This window comes from Glycine soja, chromosome 7 (assembly GCF_004193775.1).
Source record: "Glycine soja cultivar W05 chromosome 7, ASM419377v2, whole genome shotgun sequence".
NCBI lineage: Eukaryota > Viridiplantae > Streptophyta > Magnoliopsida > Fabales > Fabaceae > Glycine > Glycine soja.
This window is the reverse complement of record NC_041008.1, coordinates 7,766,593-7,791,508: the sequence shown is the minus strand read 5'-3', so window position 1 is coordinate 7,791,508 and position 24,916 is coordinate 7,766,593. Positions and strand designations below refer to the sequence as shown.

The following is a 24,916-nucleotide window of genomic DNA, read 5'->3' as shown; positions in this document are numbered from 1 at the left end:
AATAAAATTGTTGTCCCTGCTAGTGTTGAATTTCTTTTGCAGGAGTATAAGGATGTGTTTCCAAAGGAGGTTCCAAATGGATTGCCACCTTTAAAGGGAATTGAACATCACATTGATCTCATTCCTGGACCTTCATTGCCCAACCGACCTGTATATACAAGTAATCCCTTGGAGACTTATTTTTAGTTCCCGTAGTTTCATATTATCATATTTAGTCCTTGTACTTTACAAAATCTTTGTTTTTAGTCCCTCTTTGCAGATAATGTTGATGTCATTTCCTACATTACAAATATATTACGCTGTCCATTTACTATGCGAATTCATGGAAGCATCATTTAAGAAAGAAACAAACAAATAACAAGAAGATGCAAGAACAAATTTGCAACAACTATTGAAGAATGACAATGGAAACGCAAACAAAAATAGAATTCTTGAAAGTTACCATTCAATGTGTTTGGGGGAGACAAATTAATAACTTCTTTTTTAAAACAATAAAATAATTTTCCACAGCATTTTAATCAATTTAAAAAATAAAAAAATGTACTATATTTGTCACGTTAAATAGAAATTAATATTATTTGTGAGAATTCTTTGAGGAGAGACTAAAAATAAGTTTTCTATAAAATATAAGGACTAAATTGGACAAGGACTAAATAAGATTTCACAAAATTATAGGATTAAAAACATATATTAATAAGAATTTTTATGTAGTTGAAACATATGGATTGATAAATGGTTTTCTATTATAATTATATGTGGCAAAATTATTGATTTTTATATTAAATATTATAAAAAATATTTAAATTATAACTTAATGTTATATTAATCCTTAAACATTATAATTATAATTTAGTAACAAATAGATACACGAAACACATGTATAAATTTAAATTAATGTTCCACACTTTCAAGAATTATTTCAATATTATTTGTTTTTTAAAGATTGTCATCAGCTTATATTTTTAAGAATAAAAGTGATCATTTACTTTTTTTTATTAGGGACTAAATTGCCTATAAGAAGAGAAGAATTTGTCAATATAATTGAATGAGACGGGTGGAAGGACTAACGTGTCCAACTGGAAAAAAGATTCAAGGACTATTTTATTTTTAAAAATATTGGAGGAAACAAATATCACCATCTATATCCTTCAAGAACAAAAACAATAGTTTATAAAGAGTGATGATATTTCAACATTTACTTATTTTAAATATTCCATTAATAATTTATATTTCTCTTCATTTTTTCTTTTTGTCATATTATATCATTTATCATACCTATATATATTTTGCCTTTTTTTATTCTTGAGTCTCAAATAGCTTTCGGATATTAAAAAATCTTTTGCTTACAAAATCAAATTAGTCTGTTTCTTAAAAAAACAGAATAAATATACATAAATACCCATATGCTATGTGACATGACATAATTTGATAGAAGGAGAAAAATAAAAAATAAATAAATATATAAACTAAAAGATTAGAATTTGTGAATTTGTAGATGTCTAGATATAGTCGTAAGTACTAAAAAAATGGTATTGTGGCGTAACCAGCACATGATGGACTCAGTATACCCAACTTCTCTATCTGCTTCATTAAATCCTATTCCTATTTCCTAGTACTATAAAAGGTCGCATTAGCACGGCAGGTTCCCTAGCTCACCAAAGAACCAAACCAAACCAAAGCATGCCATCATTCATGGCTTTCCTTTCACATCCTTATTTCTTTGCAGCTTTGTCTGCATCTTTGACTCTTTTGGTGGTCCAACTTCTGTTCAGAAAACTGAACAAAAGGCATAGTAGAAAGAAGTACCACCCTGTTGCTGGCACCATCTTCAATCAGATGCTCAACTTCAACAGGCTGCACCATTATATGACTGATCTTGCTGCCAAGCACAGGACTTACAGGCTGCTCAACCCTTTCAGATATGAGGTTTACACCACTGAGCCAACTAATGTTGAGTATATACTCAAAACCAATTTTGAGAATTATGGAAAGGTAGGTACTTTAATCATTGCTAGATGAATTGTTTCGTAAGTTGACTGTCATTTTTTTTAGGATGAATAGATTATTATGCACATGAATAATTCTAAATTTTCCTACCAAATCTTTGTACTGATCTTCTTATTTATGGGTATCTTTAAATAAATTTCTCAATAAATAATTGTAGGTGCAGAAAAAAGCGTAAAATATGATTAAACTTTTATCATAAGTTAAAATTAGTTTATCTATAAAATACTTTATAGAAGTTCCCTTATTTAACCTTTTCAAAAGCTGATTTTTAACTTATAAAAGAGTTTAATTTATTTTGCTTTTATATTTTTTTTGTCTATAAGCTAACTTTACAAAAACTATTGAATATATTTTTTTTTAATTTAATATTTTCTTCATGAAGTATTAGAAAGATTACTATATAGATTTATAAGAAGATATTACATTCCTATTTTGTCGGTGTGTGTTTCTGAGGATGATATGGATGCAAAAGTTTAAGGGTCTGTTTCATTTGTTAGAGTAGTTTAAATGAAAATCGTGAGTTGCCACCTGCCACCTACCTCCTTAATGGGTTGGGTTCAAGGAATTGAAGAGCTTCTAGAATTTCTGATGTTGTTAAATCTGTTGTGCTGATTGGTTACTGTTTTCCTGATGCCATACTTGAAAAATTAGAGCAACCAACTAGAATTATTGAAGGTTTTTCTGATTTATCTTGTACTGTTCTACTTCGGTAGTAACCATGGTATAAAAAAAAGTACTTATCGAGAAAAAAAGCTAAGGTAAAAAATATAGCAGAAACTTGCCTTAGAGCAAGTTCAGTGTTAGTTGTTAAATAAGTTGCCTATGTTAAGATATTGTTGCCTAGTTTTTTTTTACTATTGGAGGAGATCTACATGTCATGTTGAGTCATTTAAAATTAAGTTTCGGTTGTTTCTATAAGCAACGATGACTTATGATTAAAAAGATATTTTCTTGTCATTTAAGGATTGCTTAAAACTGTATCATTGGAGCAAAATGTGTATGAGTTGCTTAATTATGATGTGATATTGTGAGAGCCAATCAACATGTGATAATCCATTAAAGATGCTCTTAGGTGGTATGGGCATGTGTGGAGATGACATGTAGAAGCCTTAGTAAGGAGAGGAGGTAGAGGCAGAGACAGATTGAGAAAACTGTAGGCTAAAGCATTAAGGGAAACCAAGAAAAACAACAGTCAAAACCATTAAACTGAGAAAAGGATTGCATTGGAAGTTTTATACTTATGCTAGGATTCTGATACCAATTTGCTAACTTTGTGAAAAATTACATGACATGAAACATATCTCTACCACAGTTCATGGTTCTGCTTGTGGACACCTTTTCCTGAAATGATTACAGTAGTTAAATCCTGCTCAAATAATGTAACATGTAATAGGAGTGGAAATCAAAGTAAACACTGTTTGTATGCTTTTGAAAACCATTGAATTAATGGTTATGAAGGGGAGATCCTGAACCTCTAGCCTACTTGTTAGTGTGGAGATTACTTAAATATGATGCCCTTCAAATTTTTGCCATGGTAACTTGATCCATCCTGCTTTTGAAGGTAGATTAGTTGTTGCTTTGGTTGTCAGTGTCACATAAGCCATATTTTTAATATGGTAAAATGTGGAGGATACTAAAAAAAAAGAGCTTAAACAGAGATTTCTGAAAATAATAAATAATATAAAGCTGGGCGGCAAGGGCACAAAATGTTATTAGGTATATAGATAGTACTTTGAGATGGGCCTTTTGATCAATTAACATGGCATAAAGGGGTTTGTTTGATTCTTAAAAGAGTTTGGTCTAATAGCTTCAATTTTGTTCCTTCAAATTTTTTGCAGGGCTTATACAACTACCACAATTTGAAGGATTTACTAGGTGATGGGATCTTCACTGTTGATGGCGAGAAATGGCGGGAACAAAGGAAGATATCAAGTCATGAATTCTCCACCAAGATGTTAAGGGACTTCAGCATTTCAATATTTAGAAAGAATGTAGTAAAACTTGTAAACATAGTGTCTGAAGCTGCAACTTCTAACAGTACGTTGGAAATCCAAGTGAGTTAATATATGTTCTGAAGGATACTATACTATCATATTGCCTTCTTTAATCTACTTGGTTAAGATGTTAACTTGCTCCAATAATTATACAGGACCTTTTAATGAAATCAACACTGGATTCAATTTTCCAAGTTGCATTTGGAACTGAACTTGACAGCATGTGTGGATCAAGTCAAGAAGGGAAGATTTTTGCTGATGCTTTTGATACTTCCAGTGCACTAACCCTTTATCGTTATGTTGATGTCTTCTGGAAGATAAAGAAATTCCTGAATATTGGATCGGAGGCCAAATTAAGAAAGACCACTGAAATTTTAAATGAATTTGTTTTCAAGCTAATCAACACTAGAATTCTTCAAATGCAGATTTCAAAGGGAGATTCTGGTGTAAGTCTATTACATATAAGGTGTATTTATATAGGATGAGATATGAGTCTGACAGGAGTTAATCTTGATTATACAATCAAAATGGAAGGTCAAAATTCAACTTAAGTAAATCAATCTCGACCATTTATGTTTGATTGCTTAACCAAGATTAACTCCTCTAACCTCTCACTAGATGCGTCCCCATAATATAATGCATTTTTCACTCTGCATGTGTAGAGCAAACGAGGAGATATTCTGTCAAGGTTTCTGCAAGTGAAGGAATATGATCCAACATACTTACGAGATATAATTCTAAACTTTGTTATTGCGGGGAAAGACACGACGGCTGCCACACTTTCTTGGTTCATGTACATGCTGTGTAAGTATCCTGAAGTTCAAGAAAAAGCAGCAGAAGAAGTGAAAGAAGCAACAAACACAAAAAGAATTAGTAGCTATAATGAGTTTGTGTACAGTGTCACAGATGAAGCTCTTGAAAGGATGAACTATCTCCATGCAGCAATTACTGAAACTCTCAGACTTTATCCTGCAGTTCCCGTGGTAAGGTTATATTAAATTCCCAAGATTGATTTAGGGCCTATTTGGATAGGCGTATTCAAAAGCACTTTTAGGTGAAAAAAATAAGAAGAAAAAAATGAAATGTGATCTACCATGAGCCAAAATTAGCTTAAGCACAAGTTAAAAATTATCTTTTAGAGAAGCCGTATGAGAAGCTTCTACAAATTAGCTTATACACAAGTTAATTTTAGCTTATGGAGAAACTCGATTAATTTTTTTATTCATTTTTTCTTCTCCTAAAAGTGATTCTGGATAAGCTTATCTAAACATGTCCTTTTTTTTGGCGGTGTGCATCTAAACATGCCCTTATTATTGTTGTACATTTGATGTGCCTGTAGATGAAATACATTATAAATGTTAGACTCCTTAATTTCTTGCAGGATGCAAAGATTTGTTTTTCTGATGATACACTACCTGATGGATATAGTGTAAATAAAGGAGATATGGTATCTTACCAACCTTATGCAATGGGTCGGATGAAATTTATATGGGGTGATGATGCAGAGGATTTTAGACCAGAAAGATGGCTTGATGAGAATGGCATTTTTAAGCCAGAGAGCCCTTTCAAGTTTACAGCTTTTCAGGTTAGTAGAGTTTTGCTCAAGACATTTGACATTTATGCTTATTATAAGCATCTAAGAATATATAAGCTTTGGAGTGCAGTGTGCTATTATAGGCATTTATGTTTATTAGGGTTTTATTAACTTGGCACAAGGCACATCAGGCTAAAGAATTGAAGAAATATATAAGCATTTAACAATAATATCATGAAAATCAAAAAGCATTGAAAATTGGTTTCATTAGAAAACTAATAGAGGCCAAGGGGAGTAAAAATGCAATTATGCTTATGGTCAAACTCGTATGTGTGTATATTGGGGTGCTAGTAAAGTAATCTTGAATGAATTTTCAATTATCTGCAGGCTGGTCCTCGGATTTGCCTAGGAAAGGAGTTTGCTTATAGACAGATGAAGATATTTGCAGCAGTTTTGTTAGGCTGTTTCCGCTTCAAATTGAAGGATGAGAAGAAAAATGTCACCTACAAAACGATGATAAATCTTCATATTGATGAAGGTCTTGAAATCAAGGCCTTTAATAGATACAGGGATTAAAAGATTGTTGGAACAATCCAAACTCTAGTGAAAACCTCAAAGTAGTTTAACAAAAGAGAATGAAAGTGTATTTGAAAGTCAAAGATGAGTTGTTGACAGGTTATTGTTTTCAACTAAGTTAATAATGTATATTGTTCTATGTTATTAAAATAATTATTAAGAAGTGTTTCGATAGCTATAAAGTTTTGCATTGTTTAGAAGTCAAGATCATGAGTTATTTATATACACCTTCTCCTCTTAATCCATCGAGGTATCTTTTACAAGGACAAAATCATGATGATCGACTCAACGCCTAAGCAAATAATACCTCAAATACGAAAATTCTAACGATGCATGTGAATTTGAGGTTGGAATAAGAAGAAAAATAAATTGGAAAAGAAATTCTCCTGCAAAATAGGTAACAAAGAAATACTATTTTATGCATTATTTTCTTGGCATTCATTTTTCCTTATTATCTTGCTTTATCATTATATTTTGTTTTATTATGATGGAAACATGTTTTTGTTGCACACTTGTACAAGAAAATTGTGTTTTCATTATATTTTGTTTTTTTTACTTGCATTTAAGCAACAAAAATATATCTCTATTGTGTTTCCATCAAAACGATAATTTTGGGATATGATTAAAAGATACCCACATTTGTAGTGCCACCAGCAACTCCCAAGGATCACTATCCTTAAAAAAGTACAATTACGGCACCGTTGATGGACCTTCGCTATTGGATAATTTAATTGGGGTTTTACTATTTACACATCTTCTTTCCTAAGTATACCCCCATATCCCCTTTCTACCTTAATTACCCATTATATCCTTTTTCTTTAAGAAGTACACCCCTTTGGCTTCTTAGAAATGTATTTTCAAAACTACATATATCCAATATGGAAATATATCTTTCAAACTATGATTCATAGTTTTAAAGATATACTTTTGGAATAGGTATATATTTTTTAATAAAATATCACTCAAGAATTAAGATGGTTGATGAAAAATTTAAAAAAAAATGATAAACTCTTATCTTACACTCATTTTTGTTAGTCTTATTTTTTATTTTATCATGTGTTATTTAAATCAAATATAAAATCTTATTTTCATCTTATCTTTATTATTCTTTAAATCCTAATTTTAAATTATTTTCACCATATATTCATTATATAATATTGTATTTTTATTATTATTATACAATATTTTATGTTTTCCTTCATGTGACAATGTGTTTCACGATACGTTCATCACTAACTTCATATGTTATACACCTTAATTACAAGAAAAAGTTGTTGGCAATGTGTGTTCATTCATTCTCATCACATGAAATTAGTAATAAACGTGTCTTGAAATGCAATGTTACATGTAGGAAAACATAAAATATTGTATAATAATGATAAAAATACAATATTATACCGAATATATAGTAAAGATTGTTTAAAATTAGGATTTTGAGAATAATAAAGATAAGATAAAATAAGATTTTAGATAAAATTTAAAGAATATTAATGTTAAGATGAAAATAAGACTAACAAATATGGATATAAGATGACGTTTATTATTTTTTTTCAAACATCTTAATTCTTAAGTAATATTTTATTGAAAAATATATACCTATTCCAAAAGCATATCTCCGGAACTATGAATCATAGTTCTGGAGATACATTTTTGCAATAGATATATGTAATTCTAGAAACACATTTCTAAAAAGCAAAAAGGATGTACTTCTTTAAGAAAAATGATATAATAGGTAATTCTGAGGTAGAAATGAGTTATGGAGGTGTATTTAGAAAAAGAAGGTGTAAACAACAAGAACCCTTAATCGGGGACCCTTACAAAGTACAGTTAGTTGAACAACCAACAATGCCACATAAAAGAGAACACAAAATATTGTATAATAATGATGGAAATACATTATTATATAATGAATATACATCGAAGATAATTTAAAATTAGGATTTTAAGAATAATAAAGATAAGATGAAAATAAGACTAATAAACATGGATATAAGATAAACATTTATTATTATTATTTTAATTTTTTGTTAACCATCATAATTCTTAAGTAATATTTTATTGAAAAATATATACCTATTCTAGAAGCATATCTCCGGAACTATGAATCGTAATTTTGAAGATATATTTTTGGAATAAATATATGTAATTTCGAAAACACATTTATGGAAAGCAAAAATGATGTATTTGTTTAAGAAAAAAATATAATGGGTAATTCAAAGGTAAAAAGGGGTTATGGGAGTGTACTTAGAGAAAAAGGAAGTGTAAACAGCAAGAACCCTTAATTGGGGACCCATATAGAGTACAGTTAGTTGAACACCCAACCCCCATAGAACGACCCATAAAGGCAATGTCACATGAAGAACATAAAATATTATATAATAATGATGAAATCAAAGTATTAATTAATGAATATATTGAAGATAGTTTAAAATCGGGGTTTTAAGAATATTAAAGATAAGACAAAAATAAATTTTAGATAGAATTTAAAGAATACTAATAATAAGATAAAAACAAGACCAACAAACATGAATATAAGACAAATGCTTATTTTTATTATTTTTTAAATTTTTTGTCAACCATCATAATTCTTAAGTAATATTTTATTGAAAAATATATATCTATTCCAGAAATATATCTTCGGAATTATGAATCATAGTTTTGGAGATACATTTTTTGAATAAATATATATAATTATGGAAATACATGACCCATAAAGAATAAGAAAAATGGATATACTTCTTTAAGAAAAAGATATAATGGGTAATTTAGAGGTAAAAAGAGATTATGAGAGTGTACTTAAAAGAATTAGAGGTGTAAACAGCAAGAGCCCTTAATGGGACCCGTACAAAGTACAGTTAGTTGAACACCCAACTCCCAGCCGAACTCCGTACATGACCCATAAAGAATCCTTGAAAACAAGAAACAAATGGTTAGACAATGAAGTCGAGGTGCAGTCATCACATGAGCTAATTAGGCTTTTGTAATTGTTTTTATACAAATTTTATTAGTAAAATATTCTTACAATAAATTATATTATTAAGAGAAAATTAAAATAATTAACATATAATAGATTAATACATATGCATTAAACCTAAATTCTTTTATACAAGTTTTTAAGTCCAGGTATTGAAGATGAATAAAATGTGACGTGAGAGAAGAAACTTTATTAAAAGTAATTAACTAAATTTTTTATAGATTGATCAATAATTTATATATATATATATATATATATATATATATATATATATATATATAACACTTATGATATGATTAAAAAAATAAGTTAAATTACTTTTTTGTTTCTTAATTTATTTAGTAGGTTTAATTTGGTCTCATTTTTTTTATTAGATTTGGACTTTTTTTTTATCAAAAAAACAGTTTAAATTTACTTTAAAATGGGATCAAATTAATTTTTTTTAATCATGTTATTGGTAGGAGTATTTAATAACTTTGTGGATGATTAATTTTCGTTGAGAGAAACTCAAGTGACTACTTTTAATGTGTGTTTGGTTTAGTGTAGGAAATTGATTCCGAGCCCATAATTGATTTTAAATATATTTTCACATGTTATATTTTAGGTTGGAGAAAAATTCAGAATTGCTTATAGGTTGAAACAACTTTGAGTAACTTTTGCGTTGGATCCAAAATTTATATTAAATTTTAATTTTACAAAATCAATTTCATTCAAAATCAATTTTGCTAACACTTTCCCAAACACACACTTAGTGAGGTTCCCTTCCAACTGTTGATTCACAAGGAAACTAAAGTCAAAATCCCTCGTACTAACAATTTGTTGGTGACCAAACTGAATCTATTTTAAAAATATGAGCCTAATTGAAACTTTTAAAAATAAAAAGATCAAATTAAATCTATTTTACAAAATAAAGAACTAATTGAAATTTTAAAAAATGAACCTAATAAGTAAAATAAGGAAAAAAAAGTTAATTTAACCAAATGTTTTTTTTTTTTTTGTTAATTTGAGGAGCGCTTAATACCATAAGGCCGTTACCACCTCATATCCTTCATTAAATAGACTCCTATCCTGGTATCCTAAAAGAAGACACTAGTAGCACTACAACTTCCCTATTTCCCAATGCCATCCTTGACTTTCCTTTCAAATCCTTATTTCTTTGCAGCTTTGTCTGCATCTTTGACTCTTTTGATGGTTCAAGTTCTGTTCAGAAAACTGAACAAAAGGCATAGTAAAAAGAAGTACCACGCTGTTGCTGGCACCATCTTCAATCAGATGCTGAACTTCAACAGGCTGCACCATTACATGACTTATCTTGCTGCCAAGCACAGGACTTACAGGTTGTTCAACCCTTTCAGATATGAGGTTTACACTTCTGAACCAACTAATGTTGAGTATATTCTCAAAACCAATTTTGAGAACTATGGAAAGGTAGATATTTGTTAATATATGGATTAATTGTTTGGTACATTCACTTTCACTTTTTGGGGATGAATAGATAACTAATGTGAATAAATAATTCTAAATTTTCGACCAAATCTTTTCACTAATTTTCTTATTTATTAGTATGTTAGGATAAATTTACCAATGAATACTAATGATAGAAGAAGAAAATAAATTAAATTAAATTTTTATGATAAGTTAAAGTTAGTTTTATGCATAAGTTACTTTTATAGAAATTCTTTTAGAGCATCTTTATTAATGATGGATCTTAGGGATAGATCTTAAGCTCAAGATCCGATCTTTTCCTGATCTAGTAATAAAACACCCCTTAAGATCTTTAGTGTAGATATAATTCTTGAGCCATAAGAGTATTTTTAGTGATAGATCTAGAATTGGAATCTTACACCACTTTTTGGTGAATCCCATGATATCACGATGAAATATCTCTTAAGATTTATCTTATTTTTTCTTTGTGTTAGATCTCATCTTGAGATCTTAGATCATTTTTTATAGATCCCACGTGAACTATATTTTTTAATATTTATTTAATTATTTGTTAAATTAATTATTTTTTCTCCCCCATCCTAACCACAACCCTCCACCACGCTTCCTCACACTTCCTTTTTTATTTCCCCAACATTCCCTCCCTCATTCCAATCCCACTTTTTATTTTTTATCTTTCTTTTCTTCTCCTCACCTTTCATATTTTTTTTTTCTTTTTCCTCCTTGTCACTCCCTCTCTCCTCCACCTTCTTCTTTCTTTTCCTTCCTCGGAAAATTGACCAAACTAGGCCCCTTTTAAAAACTTATTCTCAAAAGGGGGTTGTTTTGAAACTTTTTCCTGGGAGGGTCTGTTTCTGGAGGGGACTCGCCAATGAAGTTGGCGAGTTGGACACATGGCGGCACCTGGTGGACTCGCCAGTGGAGTTGGCGAGTTGCTGTCTACGTGGCAGGTCCCGCCATTCGTACTGGCGAAATGCTTTTTTACGGAAAAAAATATTTAACTTCAAACGGGTATAACTTTTGATAGGAATGTCCGTTTGAGGCCCATAATATGTCAAAATGCTCGAAATTAAATGAAAAATCCCTTGGAAAATTCTCAAAGGGGATTTGGTCAACTCATTTTTCCAAAAAACGCCTCTAAGTAGCTCAAAAATAGGATTTAAGATTAAAAAAATGGGTGATTGAATCTTAAATCCATTTTTTGGAAACATGAATTGACCAAATCCCCTTCGGGAATTTGCCAAGGGATTCTTCATTCAATTTCGAGCATTTTGACATATTATGGGCCTCAAACGAACATTCCTATCAAAAGTTATACCCATTTGAAGTTAAAAAAAAATTCCGTAAAAAAGCATTTCGCCAGTACGAATGGCGAGACCCGCCACGTGGACAGCAACTCGCCAACTCCACTGGCGAGTCCACCAGGTGCCGCCACGTGTCCAACTCGCCAATTCCATTGGCGAGTCCCCTCCAGAAACAGACCCCCTAGGAAAAAGTTTCAAAACAACCCCCTTTTAGGAATAAGTTTCTAAAAGGGACCTAGTTTGGTCAATTTGCCTCCTTCCTCCTTCTCCCTCCGCTCTATTTCACGCCTCGTCCCCCTCCTTTCATGCATTCATAGCCTCCCTCTGTGACACCCTCTACCCCTCACATATATATTAATAAAGGAATAAAAATTCAAATATTAATTAAAAGTATTTTTAAAACATTTTTAAATACAAGCTTTTCAAATGGATAAAAGGCTCACATTCACTTTCTTCTACATCATATTCAAACTTGTCCAAATAAAGAATAAAGTCATCTCGACTCAAAGAAAATCATATAAGTCTCATACAATTAATATAGAACCTATATCCTAATGTCACATCCTATCAGAGCGTGGTGTTCCCGTGTCCTCTAGCATGAGGTTCTTCATAGTCATCCACCTATTCATCTGCTCCCCCGAACACAAGTTCAAGATCATCACAGGATCCAAACACAACAACACACAGGGAGTGAGTTATCACATTCCTAGCTAATAGAAAAACAAGACAATTAAATATACATATTATATAAATGAGATACCACTTGCTTAAACATAGCTCACGTAACTTCACCACTTCATCATTCAAAATTCACTTTTCAATTATCAATCACATTACACAAGAATCCCACACTTCGATCAAGATATAATAACACATCAATTAACAAGCATATGCAATAGTTATGCTAAGACTCAATCCTATATGCAATGTGGTACCATGTCAGTGAAAAACCACCCTGGGGCGCTTAGGAGTACATAACAAGACACACCACACAATGTGTTTGTCAGGTCACTCTCACTAAGTAAGATCATAGGGAGACCAGTCAGGGTCACGATGTTTTGCGAGAATGCTCCAACCATATGAGATCAGCATAGGCTTAAAGGAGCACTCAAACCCGGTGACCCCCAAGGCCTACACTCCGAAGAGTCCATCAGGGCCTCTCCCTCCTGATTCAGGTCCAACCCCTAAAATAATTTTTGCATGCAGACACTGCTCATGAATTATACAATACCCACGACCTTACACTCGTGTTTTAAACACGTTCAACACAATCGCACTATGATTTAACACTAGCTCCTAAATAGGAAACCTACATTTTCTCTTTAACACTGCGCATCAACGCTTTTCTCAAGATAACACTGGTCGGGTTATTGTACAATTCATAGCTTACAACACAAGTAATTTCACATCAAGTGTTAACTACACACTTATCCACAACTAGAACTCATTCACAATTTCACTTCTCATAGTGTGACAATCCACCATCACATATTTACACGTATCTCACAAATTAACACATGTTCAACTTTACACTTATACTCAATCTCAATAACAATATTATAATCTCAAAGCAACATATTCTTCTACAATTCATCACATACTCACAATTTGAATCATCATTTCATATCCTCAATATAACAATTTATATAAAACACTATCACAACATTAGGACTAAAACCCCTTAACTAATATTACACAATTATATCAAAATCATAGGTCGAAATATACAAATATCAAGAGCACAATTTATCAAGCAATTTTCATTAGGACATCAATATTTTATTTATAATCATAAAGGAAAAATTGCAATTTAATAAACATCTCAAAATAAAACCCCAATTTAATCCTCTAAGGATCCCTACACATGTTCTCACTAATCCTCAACTGTGAATAACTCATCCCTTACCTCTGAGCGGACTCACGTGTCTTCAGCCAGGGATAGCAACATCTCTAGCGGTTCCCTGAAATTCTTTCAGTTATTCCTCCGACTGCTCCGATAGAATTCCCAAACGTCAGAGAGACAGAGAAGAGATTGAAACCTCCACTTATACTGTCTTCATGCAATTCCTTTTTCTCCCTCCACGAATATTATCTCGCAAATCCCAACGGTGGAAGCGTGCGGAATTGAATTTCGAACAACATATCCAAATTTCACAATAATCCTACGGTTAACGAAACCGGGATCGTAGTTTTACCAAGACAGCTCTGGGTTTCTGCGGGAAAGAAAAAGGCTACAATGCGAAGGGTGTTTCTCTCATTTCAGACATGATATCGAAATTCCCAACGGTGAGAATGCTCGGAATTGTGTTTCGAACATGATAATCAAATTTCACGACGATCCAACGGTGAACGGGTTCGAGATCGTCGTTTTTCTGAGACTGATTTGGTGGGCTGCGGGAAAAAGAAAGGGTTTTGAGAGAAGGGGAAAATCGAAAATGAGGCCAAAGGAGGCAGACTTAACATAACTATTTATACCTAGGATACTCAGCCTATTATTTGCTCTCTATATATTTATTTATTTATTTATTTTACTAAAAAGCTTTTTAAATTTATTTACGAAAAATTGGGATGTTACACCCTCTCCCTTCCCTGGCCTTGTGGCTCCCCCCTCCCATTTTTTGCAGTAACGACCTCTCCTTCCCCTCTGCGGCCCCCTCCCCCTTCCTCCTTCCCCCTTTGCGGCCTTCCGTCATGACCGTCTGAGACCCTTCGTCGTGATCATCTGTGACCTTCTTGTTGTTTTTGTTCTTCCTCTTCTGTTGTTTTTTTCTTCAATGACCTTGATTCTTCTCGCTTATTTCTATTTTTTAAAAATATTTTTTGTGTTTTTAGATATGTCAAAGATCTTCAAAGTTCTTGCTTGTAGAAGAACATATTCTCCACCCTGGAGATCTCTAGTGCCTTTTTATTGGGAGATTCACACAAGACCAGATCTTGAACTCAACATCTAACATTAAAGATGCTCTAAAGATTTACTTAGCTTTCAAAAAAAAAAGATGAATATTGACAGTTTGCAAAATGCGAGATGAAGAACAACCCAAAGAACATGATGAAGAAGAAGAAAAAACAAACCAAAAAAAAAAAACAAACCAACAAAAAAAAATCAACCAAAAAAAAACAAACCAAAAAATTTAACATACCAGCAAAGGGGGGAGGGGGGGTCGCGATGGAGGGGAAGGGGGGATCACGGAGGAGGTGAAGGGGTTGGGTCATGCAGAGGGGTGACGAGGAGAGAGAAGAAAAATAAATGTTAGAAAAAGGAGAGAGAGGAACAAGGGTGAGAAGAAAGAAGAAAGAAAAAGGAAAACATGAGGAGACAGAGCAAAGGAGAACTGAAAGGAAGAAAGAAGAAAAAATGTGAGGACAGGGAGGAAGGAGAGGAGAATGTGACAGAGAACGAAAAGTAAAAAAAAAAAAAAACTGGTGAGAGGAAGTGAACGTTAATATGTATTGTCACTCAACAAAAAAAGCTTGCACAATGACTGTTATAATTAAAAAAAAATAGTTGTTACACACATTACATCCTATAATTGGTTTAGTGCAAAAAATTTGTGCATACAATTTTTATTTTCATTCTTGTCAATCTCAATTCTTTATGTATTTTTTATTTGTTTAATATTTAATCATAAATAAAAATTAAATTTATATTTATTTTTCTATTTCCTAATATTTATAATTTTTTTTAGTTACTGAATTAATTATATTTAATTTAATAAATATTTAAATAAAATATTTCAAAGTGAAATCCATGTAAAATCTATTAAAAGTTATTTAAAACCCTAAAATGAGATTTACCACTAAAAGAAAAAATGGAAGACATCTTAAAAGATCTTCCATCCTACATGATGACACTAAGGGGTCTAAAAAAAGTAATTTCAAATCTCAATTTAAAATTTACCATTTAAATGCTCTTATTTAGCTTATTCAGAACTTGATTTTAATTTATTCATAATCTAATTTTAATTTATCCAGAAGTATAATTCATTGTTTTTCCTATAAGCTAATTCCATAGAAAATATTGGATAAGTTTTCAAAACATTAAATATAGACATTTATTTATTTATTTAAATACATACATTTATAGGAGGATATAATAATTCTATTATGTAGATGAGTGTTTCTGACGATGATATGGCTGCAAAAGTTACAAGGGTCTGTTCTATTTGTTAGAGTTGTTTATATGAAAGTGGTGAGTTGCCACTTACCTCCATAGTGTTGTCAAATCTGTTGTGCTGAGGGTAACTGTTTTCCTGATGCCATATATGAAAAAATAGAGAAGCCAACTAAAATTATTGAAGGATTCTTCTGATTTTCAAAGTGAAACGGGGTCTAATACTGATGTTTTGGAAAATAGTTTCATGTCCTTCAGGTCAACAATCTGTTCTACTTAGGTGGTAACTTTGGTAAAAAAGACAGAAGAAACTTATCTTAAGTGGTTTGGATATGCTTGGAGAAGCCTTAGTAAGGAGAGTAGGTTAAATCAAGGGTAGTACAATTGCTACTATAGCATTAACAAAGATTTAGAGGGAGACAGAGAAAAACTATATACGAAACCATTAAAAAACATTCAGAGGTCAATCATCTGTTCACAGAGAAGATTTATGATTTTATCCATGTAGCAGTCTAGCATACCCGATCTAGTGGGGAAAGGCAATTTTGTTATTGTTGTTGCCAGGTTGGATCAACAATATGATTTATTTTGGTTGATTTAAGATCCCTTATGAGTAATTTTAGGCTGAATGGTTAATTTGGCCATGAAAGTGTATGACGGTTCTAAGTTAATCCCTGAATTCAAATAAAGTAAAAAATAAAAGTCCTTAACAGTAGCTTGTCTTTCACATTAGTCCTTTGTTTCTGATAGGTCCCTGTATGTTATCATTGAAATAAATTTTACTCCTTATTTGCAAGGACTAAATTGCATTTTAATGATAGCATGCATGGACCTATGTGAAATGAAGGACATATGTAAAAGACAGAAGCTGCTTTCAGGGACATTTTAATATTTTAGTTTATTAACATTTAAGGACTAATTTGCAACTGTCATATAATTTCAGGCACCAAGTTGACTATTCTAGCTGTGTTTGCTTATGCATTTTTTCACGTTCAACAGACAACGGAGCTATGTGAGCAAAGTTTCGTTGAACGTGCATCAGAGGAATGCCATAAAGGCTTAACCAAACACACACATGCCTTTATTTTATGAGCTAGTATGGGTTATGAAATGAAAAAAATATAAAATAGAACTTATTAGTACCTTAAAATTATCAATGTACTAGGGAATAGGTATTGATTTTTAATGTTAATATCTTAAGTTGTTTTAAAAAGTAATGCATTTGAAGTTCTGAACTAATACAGATTTTGATACCAATTTGCCAACTTTATAAAAAATCACATGATATGAAACATATATAGCTGTACTACTATTCATGGTTCTTCTTGTGGTTACCTTTTCCTAAAATGATTAGAGTAGTTATATCCTTCTCTAATAGTTTACAGCACATGTAATAGGACCGAAAATCAAAGCACTGTCTGCATGTTATGAAAACTGTTGAATTGATGGTTATGAAGGGGAGATTTAGGGCCTCCAGCCTGCTTTTGTGTGGAGATTACTTAAAAATGATGCCCTTCAAATTGAAATTTCCTTTTTGATTAATATAGATATGTGAAGACTACTATACAAAGAGCATAAACAGAGAATTCTGAAAATAATAAGATGAAGTTGGCTGGCAAGGGCACAATATTATTTGATTAATTAACAAAGCATAAAGGGATTTTTGATTCTTAAAAATGTTTGGCCTAATGGCTTCAATTTTATTCCTTCAAATTTTTGTGCAGGGTTTGTACAACTACCACAATTTGAAGGATTTAGTAGGTGATGGGATTTTCGCTGTTGATGGCAAGAAATGGCGAGAACAAAGGAAGTTGTTAAGTCATGAATTCTCCACCAAGATGTTAAGGGATTTCAGCATTTCAATATTCAGAAAGAATGCAGCAAAACTTGCAAACATAGTGTCTGAAGCTGCGACTTCTAATAATACGTTGGAAATACAAGTGAGTTAATATATGTTCTGAAAGATACTATCATATTGCCTTCTTTCATCTACTTGGTTTGCATGTTAACTTCCTTCAATAATTTATATAGGACCTTTTAATGAAATCAACACTGGATTCAATTTTCCATGTTGCATTTGGAACGGAACTTGACAGCATGTGTGGATCAAATCAAGAAGGGAAGATTTTTGCGGATGCTTTTGATACTTCCAGTGCACTGACCCTTTATCGTTATGTTGATGTCTTTTGGAAGATAAAGAAATTTCTGAATATTGGATCAGAGGCCAGATTAAAAAAGAACACTGAGGTTGTAATGGAATTTGTTTTTAAGCTAATCAACACAAGAATTCAGCAAATGCAGACTTCAAAGGTAGATACTGATGTAAGTCTTTTACATACAAGCTATATTAAAATAGGGTGAAATGTGACAGCATGACCGGAGTTAACCTTAACTCTACAACCAAAATGGATGGTTAAGATTAAGCTTAAGTAAAAAAGTTTGACCATTTATGTATGGCTGTAAGACCAAGATTAACTCTTTTAACCTCTCACTTGATTGGCCATTAATATATAATGCATTTGTGCTTTGCATGTGTAGGGTAAACGAGAAGATATTCTGTCAAGGTTTCTGCAAGTGAAGGGATGTGATTCAACATATTTACGAGATATAATTCTAAACTTTGTTGTTGCTGGGAGAGACACAACAGCAGGCACACTTTCTTGGTTCATGTACATGTTATGTAAGTATCCTTCTGTTCAAGAAAAAGCAGCAGAAGAAGTAAAAGAAGCAACAAACACAGAAACAATTACTAGCTATACTGAGTTTGTGTCTACTGTTACGGATGAAGCTCTTGAAAAGATGAACTATCTCCATGCAGCAATTACTGAAACTCTCAGACTTTATCCAGTAATTCCTGTGGTAAGGTTAATTTTGAAGTTGACCTCATCATCATTGGATGCAGTAGGAACAAATATTGACCACTTTTCCTGCTTGCATAAAAATGGTTAGAATTAAAGACACCTCTAAAGGATACAAGACTTGATGTTTTAAATTTGATTTCTAGTGCAAGATCAAGCATTTAGAATCGCTCTCACTAAAATAATGATATCATATTTTCATTAGATATATCGAGCATGTCTACCTCAGTTGGTTGCTGTGTGCTTGAGTTGTGATAAATCCTCTAGAATTTGAGTTCAAATCCTATGAATAAAAGTATAAAATTCTCATTAGATATGTTTCTTATTTACACACACCTCTAAGTTACTTGGTAAGGACTAAGGAGTATTGATGAACTTAATTATCAAGTTTTGAGGTTCCCTCAGTTGATTTATTATCATCGTAATTAAAATAGTAAACACATGGCAAAGGCAACACCGCACCCCTGCCCAGTGGCTTTCATGTGATTTAAATTCCCAAGATTGAGCTTTTATTGTTGGGCAATTGATGTGCCTGTAGATTTAATACATTCTAAGTCTCGTACTCCTTAATTTCATGCAGGATGCAAAGATTTGTTTTTCTGATGATACATTACCAGATGGGTATAGTGTAAATAAAGGAGACATGGTATCTTACCAACCTTATGCAATGGGTCGGATGAAATTTATTTGGGGTAATGATGCAGAGGATTTTAGACCAGAAAGATGGCTTGATGAGAATGGCATTTTTAAGCCAGAGAGCCCTTTCAAGTTTACAGCTTTTCAGGTTAGTAGTTTTGCACTTTTGGATAGGACATTAGACATTTATATTTACTGAAGAGTGTGTATTTGGATGAAAGAATTTAAAATTCTGAGAAATTTAAAATTCTATGAATTTCAAATAATTCAATTCAAATTCTTTTATTTTCAAAATTTTGTGTTTGGATAAAAAAAAGTTAAAATTATGAGGGTGAAAAAAAATGAATGAAAAAAAAAAAAGATATAATTAGTGTGTTAGTTATACGTGTTCTTCTATGTTCAGACCCGATCGATGTTCCACAATCTCATACGGTGTTTCTTGAAGAAGACTGTAAGAAGAAAATTTCAATTTCTCACCTTTTAGAAGGAAATTGAAATTCCAGATTTTTAGTTGTTTAAAATTCTGTTTTAAAATTCCAAAATTTTAAATTCTTCACAAAAAAATATTCAAACAATGAATTTTAGATTACAGAAATTCAAATCCTCTGATAAATTACTTTTCTCAGTTAAAATTCTCTATCCAAACATATTCTTAGGGTTTTGTTAACTTGGCATTAGGCACATCATGCCGAAGAATTAAAAAAAGAGCAAATAATCCATGCATTGGTGTTATAAAAGAGTTTTACATCGCTATCCAATTACAAATTATCACGTATGATTGTTGATTTTTATAATAACTTTTAAAATTCATATCAATGATAATTTTTTATTAGTTTATGGACCGAACATATCAATTAAACTTTTTAAAAAATATATAAACATTTAACATCATGAAAATCAAAAGTATTTAATATTGGTTTCTTTAAGTAACTAATAGAGGCGAAGAAGGTAAAAATGTAACTGGGCACATGGTCAAACTCATGCATGCATATTTTCTTTGAAGAAGCATTGGTGTGCTAGTACAGTAAACTTAAATTGAATTTTCATTCATCTGCAGGCTGGTCCTCGGATTTGTCTAGGAAAGGAGTATGCTTATAGACAGATGAAGATATTCTCAGCAGTTTTGTTAGGCTGTTTCCACTTTAAATTGAATGATGAGAAAAAAAATGTCAGTTACAAGACCATGATAACTCTTCATATTGATGGAGGTCTAGAAATCAAGGCATTCCACAGATACAGGGATTAGAAGATGATTTTTGGAACAATCCAAAATCTACTGAAAAGAAGGTTATTGTTTTCAACTAAGTTAATAATGTATTTATTCTATGTTATTGAAATAATTATTAAGAAAAGCAGATTGAACCAGAAGGTCTCCTGTTAAATAGGTAACAAATAAACACAGCTATTTTATTCTTGCAACATTTTTAGGAATATTTACTTATAATTCATATTTTTCTTCCTATCTCCCTTTATCACATTATTTATCTTATCTCACCTCTCTCTCTCGCGTATCTTTTTCTTAGTTACAGATTAAGTTATAGAAAAAATGAGTAGAATTAGGAATTCTCAAACACATGACAATATGAATAGCTCTCCAATATTTTTTTCATTTCTAACAAGGGGAATCCCTGGAAAAAATTGTTGTACAGCAAAAGAAGCCATGAAAAATCTCGTGTCCCATTTGAGAGTCCTAGGGTAAGAAATTAAATCCAAAACATTTGACTTAAAAACAAGTGTACCTTGGAATACACTGACATTCCCTATACAAATATGCCCTCATTCAAAACATACTTAGAAACTAGAACACGCACTTCATTGACTAGTTATGCGTACCCCTTATCCCAACACCATTTGGCTTTTTTCACTAATTTAAGACATTTTAAAACTATTTAACAAACAGAAATTGAAATCAAGGATAACCTATTAACCATTGAAATATTTTTATTAATATAAACAAAATATTTTAAGGCGGGAATTACATCTGAAAGTATTACAAGAAAGAAGGGCTATGATATTTTCATCCATAATAAAACAAATAGAGAACAAAACTGTATTGACTCAAACCTCAGTCAAAACCTTGTTAGTATTAATAATTCAGCTCAACTGGGGGAGCCCTATACTAAATCTATTAACCTAATACTACGGTGGTAACCGGTCAGCGTTGGTTGTTACATGTGACAAGATGTCTCTGAAGCATAGAGATGCAACCATAATGCTTACAAACAGGAGTGTTATAACTTCATTCTATTTTCCTAATAGTTATTATGTATAAAAGACCTGTAATCCACTTTCGTATGCCCTAAAAGCTTATCATTTTATGAGGTGCTTAAGCTCATCACCTTTCTTGTGACACTCTCTACCTCATATATATATATATATATATATATATATATATATATATATATATATATATATATATAATCATAATTAATTAAAAGTTTTTAAAACACATTTAAATAAAATTCTTTCAATAGGGTCAAAGACTCACATCCACTTTCTTTTACATCATATTTAAACTTGTCTAAATAAATAATAAAGTCATTTCGGCTCAAACAAAGACGTCTAAGACTTCATACAATTAATATAAAAACCTATATTTTAATTGTTGAAAATTTTCAATAAACCTTATAAAATACCAAATGAGCACCAAAACACATTACGTCAGATTATTAAGAGGTTTTAACGAATACTTGGATTCATAGAGCTTGATTAACACGCAGCGGAATCTTATAGCGGTCACAAACAATTGGTTTAATGACCTTCCTCAACCAAATCACATTCTTCCTTATGGGACTTTCCTTTTCTCTTCAGATGGGGAGAGGAGAAACTGTTTGTTGATTTGGTGTATTTGGGACCATAATCATGCCTTATGTTTTAAACCTATTAGGTTCCCATTATCCCCTAATGGACCAAACTGGTTTCCGCTCATTAAGCCCATATTAACTATCCGTGGGCAATCTAATGGGCTCACTTAAATAGATAACTTTATATTGAACCAATTTAAATGTAAATAACTAATATAAATGTTATAATATAATATGCAGCCCATATTAATTAATTAAGAATTATAAAATTCCTAACACCAATGTCACATCTTATCAGAGCATGATGTTCCGACGTTCTTCAGCACAAGGTTCCTTAAAGCAATTCACCTAGTCATCTGCTCTCCCAAACACAAAGTTCAAGATCATTACAGGATCCAAACACAAACAAAACACAGAGAGTGAGTTATCACATTCCTAACTAATAGAGAAACAATACAATTAAATATACATATCATATAAATGAGATACAACTTACTTAAATATAACTCACGTAATTCCACCACTTTATCATTTAAAATTCACTTTTCAATCATTAATCACATTACACATGAATCACACACTCCGATCAAAACATAATAACACATCAATTTCATAATAAACAATTAACAAACGTATGCAACAGTTATGATAAGACTCAAGCCTATATGCAATGTGATACCATGTCAGTGAAAAACCACCCTGAGACGCTTAGGAGTACATAACAAGACACACCACAACATGAGTATGTCAGGTTACTCTCACTAAATAAAATCATAGGGAGGCCAGTCTGGGTCATGCTGTTTTGTGAGAATGCTCCAATCATGTGGGATCGACATAGACTTAAAGGAGCACTTAAACCGGGTGTATTTACCCCCAAGGCCTACACTCCGAAGAATCCGTCAAGGCCTCTCCCTCCTGATTCAGGTCCAACTCCTACAATAATTTTTTTGCATACAGACACTGCTCATGAATTATACAATACTCACGACCTCACACTCGTGTTTTAAACACGTTTAACACATTGCACTACAATTTAACATTGGTTCCTAAATAGGAAACCTACACTTTTTCTTTAACATTGCGCATCAACATTTTTCTCAAGATAACACTAATTGGATTATTGTATAATTCACAGTTCACAACACAAGTAATGTCACATCAAGTATTAACCACACACTTATTCACAACTAAAACTTGTTCACAATTTCACATCTCATAATGTCACAATCCACCATCACATGTTTACATGTATATCACAGATGAACACATATTCAACTTTGGACTTATACTCAATCTCAATAACAATATTATAATCTCAAAGCAACATATTATTCTACAATTCATCACAAATTCAATTTATAGACACTGCTCATGAATTATATAATACCCACGACCTCACACTCGTGTTTTAAACACGTTCAACACATTGCGCTACAATTTAACATTGTTTCCTAAATAGAAAACCTACACTTTCTCTTTAACACTGCGCATAAACATTTTCTCAATATCAACACTGATCGGGTTATTGTATAATTCACAACATAATTATTGTCACATAAGTGTTAAATACACACATAGTTATTCATAACCAAATATCATGCCCACAATTTAACATCTCATAATGTTACAATCAATCATCTCATGTTTACATGTATCTCGCAAATTGACACATTCCACTTTGTATTACTCAATCTCCATAATAATATTATAATGCCATTATAATAATTTATTACCCCTCATAACTCATATACACACACAATAATCATATTTGCATGACACAATATATATAGTAAATCAAGTTACATTATTTTTAATCAAAAGAGTTTTTATAACAATTAATTTAATATTACATCAAAAGAAATTACCATTAGGCATTAACCTTACCACTTTCTTTAATTTATTATTTTAGTATTATAATAAATATATACACATAACATGTTGATCATCGTCGTGGAAAAAATTAGAACAAGATAATAATTTGTATAAAATGAGTCATTGAATAATATTATTTAGAATATAATTCACGTTAATAAAAAGAGCTCAATTTTTTTTAAGGGTTCACACTCAACATAAGAACATATCAGATTCACAACAATTTCTCATTGGGACATCAATTGGTTCATCAAACATATATAATTCACAGTTATAATCATAAGAATAAAATAAAAATTACAAAAATATCTCAAAACCCACTCCAATTGATACTCTAATGATCCATACACATGTTATCACTAATCTCCAATTGTGAATAACACATCTCTTATCTCTAAGCGAGCTCATGTGTGTATTGTGACAACAATAGTGGCATCTCTAGAAGTTTCTTGAGATTCCTCAAGTTTTTCCTCTGACTGCTCTGATAGGGTTCCCAAACGTTAGAGAGAAGGAGAATGAATTAAAGCTTTCATTCCACTGTCTAAGTGTGATGAGTATTGATCCCTCCATAGATATTATTTTGCAAACGCCAACGGTGAAGATGTGTGAAAGTGAAACTCAAACCACATATCAAAATTTCACAATAATTCAACGATTAATGAGTCTGGGATCGTGGTTTTACTTATATAGTTTTGGGTTTTTGCAGGAAAAGAAAAAGTTACGATGCAAAGGGTATTTCTATGAGATCAAATATTTTTTCTTAATTCCCAATGGTGAGAATGTTCAAAAATGAGTTCCAAACC

At 31.6% G+C, this 24,916-nt stretch overlaps 2 protein-coding genes across 3 annotated transcripts; both read left to right on the top strand.

Annotated features, from left to right (window-relative positions):
* The first annotated feature begins 1,560 nt into the window (after window positions 1–1,560).
* On the top strand, window positions 1,561–6,316 carry LOC114418531 (cytochrome P450 704C1-like). Its single transcript, XM_028383942.1, has 6 exons — window positions 1,561–1,992; window positions 3,846–4,061; window positions 4,157–4,447; window positions 4,664–4,984; window positions 5,383–5,586; window positions 5,923–6,316. Exons 1-6 carry the CDS (start codon window positions 1,681–1,683, stop codon window positions 6,109–6,111), a joined length of 1,533 nt encoding a protein of 510 aa, XP_028239743.1. The 5' UTR covers window positions 1,561–1,680; the 3' UTR covers window positions 6,112–6,316.
* Window positions 6,317–10,158: 3,842 nt separating this feature from the next.
* LOC114419177 (cytochrome P450 704C1-like) lies at window positions 10,159–20,889 on the top strand. 2 transcript variants are annotated; one of them, XM_028384822.1, is made up of 6 exons: window positions 10,159–10,513; window positions 17,668–17,883; window positions 17,975–18,253; window positions 18,482–18,802; window positions 19,382–19,585; window positions 20,495–20,889. In XM_028384822.1, exons 1-6 carry the CDS (start codon window positions 10,205–10,207, stop codon window positions 20,681–20,683), a joined length of 1,518 nt encoding a protein of 505 aa, XP_028240623.1. In that variant the 5' UTR covers window positions 10,159–10,204; the 3' UTR covers window positions 20,684–20,889. The 2 variants fall into 2 exon arrangements, with proteins under 2 accessions (XP_028240623.1, XP_028240622.1); XM_028384821.1 differs by having other exon boundaries at window positions 17,975–18,265.
* The last annotated feature ends 4,027 nt before the right edge of the window (window positions 20,890–24,916 follow it).

What these genes read in the sequence shown, in the direction of transcription:
- LOC114418531 (XM_028383942.1), top strand. Translation starts at nt 1,681, where the DNA reads ATGCCATCATTCATGGCTTTCCTTTCACATCCTTATTTCTTTGCAGCT. An exon ending in TTTATCCTGCAGTTCCCGTG is followed by an intron (nt 4,985 to 5,382) that starts GTAAGGTTATAT and finishes AATTTCTTGCAG; the next exon opens with GATGCAAAGATTTGTTTTTC. An exon ending in TCAAGTTTACAGCTTTTCAG is followed by an intron (nt 5,587 to 5,922) that starts GTTAGTAGAGTT and finishes AATTATCTGCAG; the next exon opens with GCTGGTCCTCGGATTTGCCT.
- LOC114419177 (XM_028384821.1), top strand. Translation starts at nt 10,205, where the DNA reads ATGCCATCCTTGACTTTCCTTTCAAATCCTTATTTCTTTGCAGCTTTG. An exon ending in TTTATCCAGTAATTCCTGTG is followed by an intron (nt 18,803 to 19,381) that starts GTAAGGTTAATT and finishes AATTTCATGCAG; the next exon opens with GATGCAAAGATTTGTTTTTC. An exon ending in TCAAGTTTACAGCTTTTCAG is followed by an intron (nt 19,586 to 20,494) that starts GTTAGTAGTTTT and finishes ATTCATCTGCAG; the next exon opens with GCTGGTCCTCGGATTTGTCT.